We start from the raw sequence: 10,112 nt of genomic DNA, 5'->3' as shown, positions 1-10,112 counted from the left end.
TGCGTGGTCTGAGGGGGGGAGGCTTAGGCAGCGGGCAGAAGCGGAGGGTGAGAAAACCACAGGAGCAAGTTTGACCGACGCAGTGATGATGCAGAAACAGAACTCAGCTGTGGACCAGTGGACTGACGGGGCTGCAGGTAGGACTGTCCTAAACCCTCAGAGTCGAAAAACTCTCAGGACTTTCTGTTTATTGATATAAAAAAAATCCATGAAGTGCTGCAGAATATTGATGCGGTATTGGGAGAGGAAATATCCCGATATTTTCACATCAAGTTGTTCATCTTGGTTTGTTGATGTCACAGAGACGTTGGCTCCTGCTGAGGCTCATCTGGAGGACAGGACGGCCGACAGCGATCTGTCCGACAGGTGAGACACCGGCTCGTCTTCATCATCATCTTCACCACACCTCCATCACAGTCAGATCAAAGACTCTTAGCCAATCAGGTCACGTCAGCCATCTTTATGTCAAGCATTGCGATAAGTCTTAAGAAGGTAACGTTTGCTTCAGATCAGAGGTCAGAGGTCAGCGCAGCTCAGTTGTTTTAGCCCCCTGACCTCCATGACCAAACCCTGGTCTGTAGAGCTGTGTTAGATCTAGACCGTGTAGATACACCCAGCTACGACCACCTCAGTGACTGATGAAGACGTACTAATAATGAGTCGGTGGTCTCTGTGTTAGGGTCTTCTCTGAGGACGAGGTTGAAGATGGGAGAAAAGCAGTGATGTCAGAGGACGAGCCCTTTGATCCAAACTCTACAACCAGGTCAGAACATCAACAGTACAATCATATCTGTACACCCATATGACAGGTAAACAACAACAACAACATGTCTCTGGGTCAGAGGTCACAGAATTAACGCCACCAACAAAAGAAGGCAGGACACAACGATCACAGAGGAGCCGAGGATCAAAAAGAAACCTGGACCCAAACCAGGCTGGAAGAACAAGTTCAAACCTAAGAGGTAGAACACACACACACACACACACACGTAGACACACAGACAGGAACACATCTGAACCAATCCTGTTTCTCCTTTCAGTGAGGAGCTGCCAAACATCTACAAGTGTCCGTACCAGGGCTGCACAGCTGTGTACCGGGCCCCCGATGGTCTGAAGGTCAGTTCTTATTATGAGGTCAGAACTGACCGCTGTCCTACACCAGTGCCTCCTTTTGTGACCAGAAGGGGGCGCTGGCAACTGACCAGAACCACTGACCTGGGTCTCTTTATTTCCAGAAGCACATCAAGGAGCATCACGAGGAGGTGAGGGAGAGACCGTGTCCTCACCCAGGCTGCAACAAGATCTTCATGATCGACAGATACCTGCAGCGCCACGTCAAACTCATCCACACAGGTGAGGGAGGGGGGAGGGAGGCTGGATCCAGTCCAGTCACGACCGTGTGGTTTGTTCTGGTGCTGAACTCTGAGTGTGTTTGTCCAGAGGAGAGGAACTACATCTGTGACCAGTGTGGACAGACCTTCAAACAGAGGAAACACCTGTCAGTCCATCAGATGAGACACTCTGGAGCCAAACCACTGCAGTGAGTTCTCACCTTCAGGAACCTCCAACAGTGATGTCTGTAAAGAACTGACAATCAAATTCAACGTGTTCCTCCATCAGGGCCCACCAGGGGGCGTAGTCAGCATATTTAGATTTGACAGAATCTTTCTAATCTGACCTCTGAGGTTAAAATAATCTAACTTAATCCTGCCAACTGTTTCATATGGGAGACATTGTGCCACCTTGTGGCTGTCACTGGAGGTCACCGGTGTGAGGTGACTTTTAGTTAGGATTTCTTAGACTCTGCCTGGTGTGAACATATAGATTTATTGAGCTGCTCTTGATGTTTTGAATCTTTTTTTTCCACAGGTGTGAAGTGTGTGGCTTCCAGTGTCGACAGCGAGCGTCGCTCAAATATCACATGACCAAACACAAGGCAGAGGCCGACCTGGAGTTTGCCTGCGTCGTGTGTAGGAAGCGTTTTGAGAAGGCCCACAACCTCAACGTCCACATGTCCATGGTCCACCCCGTGATCCAGACTGTGGCCCAGAGAGGCAGCAATCAGTGGGCGGCGCCAAATTCACAACAACAACAACAACAACAACAACAACCACCACCAACACAGCTGCCTCCACCGTACTCCGAGGAGAGCGCCATCACACTGAGCACAGAGGTGGTTCAACAGCACCAGGACAGATGACGACAGGAAGTCCAGGTCCAGTCTGGTACGGATGATAGAGTGAAACATGATCCAAAACCTCTGATGTCACAGGAGGACGGTGGCGTCGTCTCTTTGTTGAGCGTCTTCCAGTCACTGCCACGACTTAAAGGTGAAAAACTCAAACACTGAAACGACTCAGACGTGACCCGAGTTGCTGTGAGTCGGAAGATGACTTAGAAAAGAACAAATTAAAAAAAAAAGTGTGCATACAGTTTGTGTCTGTGAGGTGAAAACAGGAAGTAGAAAAATAAGACTCACCAGCAGCAGCTGTCACTCAGCTCTGAGAGGTTTCCACAGAAATGTCACCTGGTTCAAACAAACAAGTCCCAACAACTGTGTGTAAACAATTAACAAAGTTAAAGGTTTTAACAGTTCTGTGAACTGCATTTATTGTTTTATAATAACAAATGTCTGTGTATGTAAAAAAAATAAAATTTAATGTTTTTTTTACAAATGAGTGTCAGCACTGTTTAAAGTTAATGTTACAAAGAAGGATTTTCTCTCTCGTAGTGGTCGACCGTTTCATCTTCAGTCGATCACATGGTTGATGGCGCCATCTTCAGTCGATCACATGGTTGATGGTGCTGTTATGTGTTTTTACGGCTGGAGCACAGGGGTCTTCCTGACAGTGGTCAGCTGATCACAGGAAGTCCATCTCGGGGCTGAGGTCTGGGGGGTCCAGGTGAAGAGACAGAGCTGCTGCCACCTCTGGGTCCAGGTCTGAACACTGGGCCTCCAGCTGCAGACAGAAACCAGACTGTGGTCAGACCAGAGAGAGAGGACGTGACAGGAGACCTGTTCTGTCCTTCTGTTCTGTTGTACCCTTCTGAGCTGTGCTGAGGACAGAGCAGCAGGGGGCGCCTGTGAGATGACTTTCAGGACATGCATCTTGGCCTGGGTCAGAATCTATGTCAGAAGAAACAGCATTAAAGTTCAGTCAGACTGTAGTTGATACCAGAGTCACACCCTCACTGACTGTTTCTGTTATAACAACAAACTGTATCACCAGATTACTGCCAGTATACACCCCTAGTTCTTAAACTTCACCTGCTGCTCTTCTGTCTGTGGATCAGTCAGTGTCTGTCCTTCCAAGAACAGCTGCAGCAGACGGATGTAGCAGAGAGCGGCTGTGTGAATGTAACCTGGACATTGCAGCGCCCTCTGCTGGAGCTCAGTGTTCTGGTGCAGCAGCAGCCTGTAATTAACAAACGTCTTTTTAAACCTTCAGTACTGATGAAAGATGTCCTGGATCCTTCTCCAGTCCGAGGTGGTGATGGACGGGTCATTATTCTGCAGACAGACTCACCTGTAGAAGCCCCAGGGCATCATCCTGGAAAGGTCGTCTGAGGTCATCAGGTTGACTGACTGATAAACGCCTCCTTCTGCTGCAGAAGAGGCTAGCGTTAGCCGTGCTACTTAAACACTGATGAGGTGAAACACAATGTGAAGTACGTGAGCCTTGCCTTAGCACACACTGTAGCATGTTAGCCTTCACCAAGGCTAAGCTAACCCAGCTAACATTCTTAATAGTTTTGTTGCCTTTATCAGTAGATTTGAATCCTGTATGTTGCATTACTGCTACCTACTGGTTCTATAGAGTATATACAGTCAACCAATAAAAAGAAGGAAATACAGACAGAGGGTAGAAATCCTTAAAAAAAACTGAAATGCCTTTACAATTTGAAATACCGGTAATTTTGTAATAATGCCCCATTATTTTAGCCCTAAAGAGAGTGACTACCACTGGGTGTGAAGACGAGCAGCCATTCTGAAGAATCCACCAACACTGACAGAAGGTCTGAGCAGAGAAGAAGAAGGTTTTCTTTATTCTTCTGCTGCAGAAAAAAAAGATTAAAAAAGACTGATTACAGATTATACAAATCTCAGATTAACCTGTCTAATCCTGAATGAACTTTAATCTGGTACCTTTGGATACAGCAGCGCTGACAGAAACCTGTTCACGCAGATGAAAAACAAATACACCAGAACCTGAAAGAACAAAGTGCAGGATGGAAGGTCATTCCAGCCACAGACTGAGGAAGAGTGAGGAACAAGAACAAGAAAATACAGGATGTTCCACAACAAACCAGGGATTTAACCTCACAGAGACAGGGCAGTTTTATTTTTACTTCTGACTGACCAGACTGACTGACCACAGGAGGCAGCAGAGGACCATCAGCAGTGGTGTCCCAGTGAACTAAAATCACTGATTTGATGAATGAGTTACAAACCTCAGTTTAACTAGACTAAGAGCCATGTTCTGGTCTTACCTGTCGGCACTGGGCTCCTCTCTCTGGTCGCAGCAGGTTTAGAGCTGAACTGAAGTTCTGCCTGTTCTGACCTGGACTTCTGCAGCACTGATAGAGACAGGAGGCCAAGAGCAGGGCTGGAGCTGAAGGCATGGACTGTGACCACGAACTGGTCACTACACTGGAGATCATCAGAGAGGAAGAGTGAGTTCTGTCTCTCAGTCAAGGACCAGGTCATTTTATTTTGAAAACAGAGAGTTGGGCCTTGTCTAAGTATAAGTAAATGAAACAGGAAGTGTCACCTGTTTGCCCAGTGTTGACAGTCAGTGATGAGCTGCAGCTTCTCAGGCAGAGGTTCTTCCTCACCAACACCACTCCAGAGAGACGACAGCATCGCAGACAGAGGCTGCCACCACAGCTGGCTGCCACCACAGCTGCACACACACACACACACACACACACACAGGACATCAGAATGACCTGTGACCTCCGTCACCATAGTAACAATCTGGTTGGATACGGTGAGAGGTCATGTGTTACCACAGCTGAGGTCAGGAGCAGAGGACACTGCTCACTGATCTGAGACCAGCTCTTATTCACTTCTTCTCTGCGCTGTTCACAACAAACGCTGGCACAGAACAAGGCCTGCAGAGGAAACACACACACACTGTCAGATCAGGTCATGTGACCGTCCAAAACCTTAGTGAACATAGTCTCACCCTGAAGAAATGGGCTGTGAGGTGAAAAGACAGGAAGCCCACAGCAGAACAGGAAATCCTCTGTGGAGTTTCAACATAAAAGTCTGTTTGAGAATCAACCTGTTTCCAACAGTAGGGTGAAAGACCTGAGAGGGTGAGGTGAGACCTGATGCTGGTTGATGTGTTGGATCAGTCGACTGCAGTCCACAGTCTTCCTCCCCCCTTCAGACCTCACTTTGACCAGGAGCAGTGGAGGCAGAGACAGCAGGACTCTGAAAGAGGAGCAGAAGCTAAGGAGGGTCGGAAACCAACGGGTTCTGTCCAACTGGGTTAGACTCCCCTGAGGTCCCTGTGTCTCTGTCCCTGTGTCTCTGTATCTGCTTGTCATTGTCTGTGTGTGTGTGTGTGTGTGTACCTGTTCCAGGTGTCGAGTGTGTGCTGCAGGTGGAGCTCTGAGCTCCCTGTGGATGAGAACCTCCTGGAGACGAAGTCAAACAGGAAGTCACAAACATCTGCTCTGCTGCTCTGGTGACTCTGGACGTTTGTCAGTTTGAATTCACAGAGGAACTCCTTCACACAGGACAAACAAACACACACATAAACAACATTTTAGTCATGTTTTTAATAATCTTGACTCCAAATCCTTGCATGGACACACACCTGTAACCTGGACATGATGTCAGGCAGACAAGATCCTCTAAGACAGGAGGCTCTGTGATCAAGTCTCTGCAGCAGCAGGTCACTGTGAACAGGAAACAGACCCAACCTCAGCACAGGAGCTAAGAATAAACTGGACAATAAAAACTAAAGAAGATTTAACGTCTTATCACCCACTGACACAGACCAAAGTCCACAGAGAAAATCAGTGATTTTATTTTGCCTAGTTTTAGTTTGCAGCACCTTGATGGCTGGTCCATGACGGCGTCAAGAAGATGAGAACATAGGATCTCCATGTCTCCTCCACAGCCTCCATGCTCCACTGGACGAGGGCAGTAAAACTCCTGACACGCCCACTGCTGGTACTCCTGACTGTGTACACACACACATACAGACACACTGATAAGTATATGTGAAGTGTATGACAGGTGAACGTCTGTGGGGTTTCTTCATTTACCGCTGTGGATCTGTCAGGACGTCGTCACTCCTCTGGACTCTGAGCTCATGATGTAACCACTCAGTCAAAGAAAGCTGAACAAACAAAAGAAAACGGTCATTTCTGATCAAACAGCGTAGAGACGGAGCTTCTCTGACAGCCTGGAAGTAAATAAACCAGAGTCTCCTTCTGACCTGACCCTGCTGTGACCTCTGTCTCAGCTGAAGCTCAGAGTTCAGCCACAGTCTCGAGGCAGTGCTCCTCCAGGAGCTGCTGGAGTCTGTGACACTGCTCCACAGCTCGGGGAGGTCCGCCTCAGATGATTCATCCACCGCAGCATCACCGGAGGCCGGGGTTGACCTCCTGACCTCAGGCATCAGTCGAGGGATCAGGTAGAAAAGCTGGACACACAGAAAGGAAGAAGGTCAGGGGGGAAGAGATTCACCTGAAGGACTAACCTCCCTCAAAAAAGTTGTCTTGGCAAAAAGTTAATATTGAACATCTCTCATTATGAGACATCATTTAAATATTTCATGCAGTTTGTACCTTTTTATAGAAGCTGCTGGGGACGTAGTCCTGCTGCTGAGAGTTTCCTCTGCACGTTCCATAACTCACAGCTGCCACACACAACCTGCAGACAGGAAACAGGAAGTGTTGACTGTGTGGTCCAGTGGGAGACCGGCCGTCACCTGTGCCTCACCTGACAGTGAAGGTCATGTCTGAGCTGGTCCTGCACATCAGAGCTGAGCCCAGAGCGTCCCCTACAGACACCGCTGTGGACAGGACAGGAGGCTGCAGCTGGACCAGAGGACTGTGGGACATGGAGGCGTGCAGGTGGACCACCAACGCTGCCAGCCCCAGCACATGGGCGGGGCTTAGTGATGATCCCTGGATTGGATCATATTTTTGGTTTTTGGTTGTTATTATTTGATTAGATTTCATTTTGTCAGGTGTGAATGTTTTTTAAGATTTAAGAAGTCGGTCGTTCTTTGACAAAACAAACTCTGTTGTCATGTGACTTTACCTGATTATTAAACAGCTCCCAGAGCCTGTGTACCAGTCCTGACACCAGCTGTCTGTTAGAGACCAGGACACTGACGAACCTGGACGCCCACAGACTTTGTCTGTGAACGAAACACACACCACAGGACATTGAATGATTCCGATTCAGGCTCCAAAGTCCATGAACTACTGACTGTAAGAACAGACTCCAGAACAGAAGAGAACATTAGAACTAGTGATGCACCAAAATTTAAATTCTTGACCGAAACCAAAATCCAAAAATGAGGAAACCAAGGCTGAAAACACAGAAATTAGTACAGAATTATTAGTACCATTACATTTATGTGTTTGACTGTGAACTAAACCTAAATGAAATCAAGGCACTGCAATTGAATAAATTAAAAATAAGTAAATAATAACATAATAATTGTCAAAATAATTAATTGTCATATTAATTGTCGTTGTCCCTGTACCGTGATACATATTGTATCGACAGGTTTGACTGATCATTTGACTACTTGACTCTGTGGACTTCTTGGAAAAAGGAATCTAAATTCTAGAACCTTCTTCATCTCTACACACGGTGCCGCCTGTAGTTGGCGTTTAAGGACACAAACTTCCAGCAGATGTCCCCCTAACACCTGTGTCTGTATTTGTGTCTTGTCTTTATTCACTCGCTCTGATTGGTTGTGGTCCCACTCACTTGTTCGGTGGATTAGCTCTGCAGGCGTCCAGCAGACACTGGCAGAAGTTCGTGAGGATCATGTTGACAACCTGAGGACGTAAAGAAGACATCTCATCACAACCTGCAGTGCAAAGACCAGGACTGAAAAGACAGAAGGGACTGACTGTGACGTGGAGCTCAGGGGACGGAGGAGAGTCCAGACCAACTGTGATGACCAGCAACTCTGTGACATCATCAGGACCAGCGGGGAATATGGTGCTGAGTGTGTGGGAGATCATGGACAGCTGAGACATGATGTCTGTGGACAGGGGACACACAGAGGGGACAACCAGAGATTGGACCGCCAGACTGACGTCATGTGTTCAACCAGATGGAAACATGAGAACCACCTGTTGAGAACCTCCAGTGACATCACTCACCTCCGTCAGCCCCGCCCACCACCAGCCCTCTGAACTCCTGCAGCTGAACTCTCAGCACCTCCACTGGATCATTACTGGTGTCCAGACACACAGAGCCCCCTGGTGACCAAAACACAACATGACATTACACAACACCACACCTTCAAAGTTAGTGTGAGCATTAAATATAATGACGTCACGGTCAGGTCAGTTCAGTTCAACAACAGTGAGATAAAGTGCCTTCACTTCACTTCAACAACAGTGAGATAAAGTGAATGTGTTCTCCTGACGTCACAGACTGAAGCTGATGGACAGCTGACCATGTTTACCTTTAGACCAGTGACCAGATTACTCCAGATTCACCTGGTACTTGTTTCTAAGATAAAGCAGTAGTTCTGTAATGTTCTCCAGACCACAGAGACTTCCTGAGGATTGAAGTGAACACATGACACTGAGACTCACTGTCCTGCTGACGCTGCCTCCGACACGACTCCACATAAGAAGAGAACTGGGCTGCAGGGATTTTATCTGCTCTGGAACCAGAGGAAGAACCGACAGAACATTACAAACGTCTGAATCTAAATATCTGAGCAGAAGAATCATCATCAGAGAGAGAGAGAGAGAGAGAGTTTTTTGAACAAACAAATATCAGAGAGAGAGAGAGAGAGAGAGTTCTTTGAACAAACAAATATAAACAAATAAAAATCACTCACTTCTTTAAAGCTTCAATGAGCCTCATCCGAGCGTCTGCTTTTACAGGAAGCTGGAAATAAAAGACAGGCGTTTATAGGTAGATATAATGTAATAATTACACTATATAAATATTTTTTTATATAAAGGAGGTAAAGGTGATCACCATTCTTGGAATCAGCAAAGCAGGAAGGAATCGTGTCAGAAAATACGGCCTCCGGAAAATACTGAAGGCACAGAAGGGACAAAAAACAAATATATAAATATATACATACATATAGACATGTTTTCTAGAGATAGAAAACTCTATAATGTTTACCTGGCCTCCATGACGGTGGCAGAGATTCTTCCTGTGGTCTCAAACAGAGACACTGCTCTCTCTACGTCCTGAACAGCCGGACATTGTGGCTGTGGACACACACACACCAGAAGTGTGTGATGAGATCATTACTGGACAGAAATGTCTACTAGTGTATCGTATCAGTACCTGGTCTGACCACAAGGTGTCTCTGTGTCACTGTTACCTGTGCTGATGCTCTCCCTGCAGCGGAAACGTCCTCGTACAAACCCATGTCCTCCAACGACTCCTGAAAAAACAGCCAGTTTGGTTCAGTTTTGAGGATTAGGATCTGACCCACGGGGTTCATGTGAACAACATGTCACACAAATTTCATCAAAGCTCATGAAACATGAACCAAACAAAGTGAACTGGAACTGTTGAAACAAACAGTCCTACAGGAAGTCTCCTCCTCTCACCTTGAGGTCGTTCAGTCTGGTCTTGGCCAGGGACACGTACTCCATCAGGAGGCTGCGGTGTTTGACTGGGGTGAAGGGGGGGTGGAGGACATGCACCTGTGGAATCAGACCAACAGCAGCTCTGGTTCAGTCACAGTTTGATTCAAGTTCTGCTGTACTTCCTGTTCACACATCGACCTCATCATGACCTTAGGACCAGGGGTGTAACGATAGACTCGACTCAGGATGTAGGTTTCACAGTGACCTGTGAGACTGAGGTGTAAATCTGTGTTGATCACAGGAGAACGGTTCCACTGATGTTTACCTTCAGGTAGTGTGAC

The 10,112-nt window shown here is 47.0% G+C and overlaps 2 protein-coding genes across 2 annotated transcripts in view; one reads left to right on the top strand and one right to left on the bottom strand.

Moving 5' to 3' along the window:
- znf276 (zinc finger protein 276) overlaps positions 1-2,544 on the top strand; it is a 6,190-nt gene extending 3,646 nt beyond the window's left edge. Inside the window, exons 5-12 of the mRNA XM_025056321.1 lie at positions 28-137; positions 294-366; positions 680-763; positions 843-962; positions 1,041-1,116; positions 1,236-1,353; positions 1,441-1,540; positions 1,870-2,544. Of these exons, the coding sequence (XP_024912089.1) occupies positions 28-137; positions 294-366; positions 680-763; positions 843-962; positions 1,041-1,116; positions 1,236-1,353; positions 1,441-1,540; positions 1,870-2,200 (1,012 nt within the window). The 3' untranslated portion in view covers positions 2,201-2,544. The remainder of the gene's footprint in view (positions 1-27; positions 138-293; positions 367-679; positions 764-842; positions 963-1,040; positions 1,117-1,235; positions 1,354-1,440; positions 1,541-1,869) is intronic.
- An 86-nt stretch (positions 2,545-2,630) lies between these two features.
- fanca (FA complementation group A) overlaps positions 2,631-10,112 on the bottom strand; it is an 11,738-nt gene continuing 4,256 nt past the window's right edge. Inside the window, exons 15-44 of the mRNA XM_008311449.3 lie at positions 10,097-10,108; positions 9,793-9,888; positions 9,561-9,623; positions 9,356-9,444; positions 9,203-9,263; positions 9,060-9,109; positions 8,809-8,879; positions 8,368-8,466; positions 8,113-8,246; positions 7,967-8,037; positions 7,286-7,385; positions 6,962-7,149; positions 6,808-6,892; positions 6,456-6,662; positions 6,283-6,356; positions 6,069-6,197; positions 5,829-5,910; positions 5,584-5,738; positions 5,335-5,440; positions 5,190-5,249; positions 5,011-5,115; positions 4,773-4,888; positions 4,492-4,651; positions 4,148-4,210; positions 3,963-4,056; positions 3,528-3,606; positions 3,269-3,416; positions 3,044-3,127; positions 2,779-2,960; positions 2,631-2,747 (exon numbers count right to left, since the gene is read on the bottom strand). Coding sequence (XP_008309671.1) covers positions 2,862-2,960; positions 3,044-3,127; positions 3,269-3,416; positions 3,528-3,606; positions 3,963-4,056; positions 4,148-4,210; positions 4,492-4,651; positions 4,773-4,888; positions 5,011-5,115; positions 5,190-5,249; positions 5,335-5,440; positions 5,584-5,738; positions 5,829-5,910; positions 6,069-6,197; positions 6,283-6,356; positions 6,456-6,662; positions 6,808-6,892; positions 6,962-7,149; positions 7,286-7,385; positions 7,967-8,037; positions 8,113-8,246; positions 8,368-8,466; positions 8,809-8,879; positions 9,060-9,109; positions 9,203-9,263; positions 9,356-9,444; positions 9,561-9,623; positions 9,793-9,888; positions 10,097-10,108 — 2,880 coding nt within the window. The 3' untranslated portion in view covers positions 2,631-2,747; positions 2,779-2,861. The remainder of the gene's footprint in view (positions 2,748-2,778; positions 2,961-3,043; positions 3,128-3,268; positions 3,417-3,527; positions 3,607-3,962; positions 4,057-4,147; positions 4,211-4,491; positions 4,652-4,772; positions 4,889-5,010; positions 5,116-5,189; positions 5,250-5,334; positions 5,441-5,583; positions 5,739-5,828; positions 5,911-6,068; positions 6,198-6,282; positions 6,357-6,455; positions 6,663-6,807; positions 6,893-6,961; positions 7,150-7,285; positions 7,386-7,966; positions 8,038-8,112; positions 8,247-8,367; positions 8,467-8,808; positions 8,880-9,059; positions 9,110-9,202; positions 9,264-9,355; positions 9,445-9,560; positions 9,624-9,792; positions 9,889-10,096; positions 10,109-10,112) is intronic.

This window comes from Cynoglossus semilaevis, chromosome 6, assembly GCF_000523025.1.
Source record: "Cynoglossus semilaevis isolate Cse_v1.0 chromosome 6, Cse_v1.0, whole genome shotgun sequence".
In the NCBI taxonomy this organism is placed as follows: Eukaryota; Metazoa; Chordata; class Actinopteri; order Pleuronectiformes; family Cynoglossidae; genus Cynoglossus; species Cynoglossus semilaevis.
Note: the sequence above shows the minus strand (reverse complement) of the source record. Positions and strands in the feature narration are given on the sequence as shown.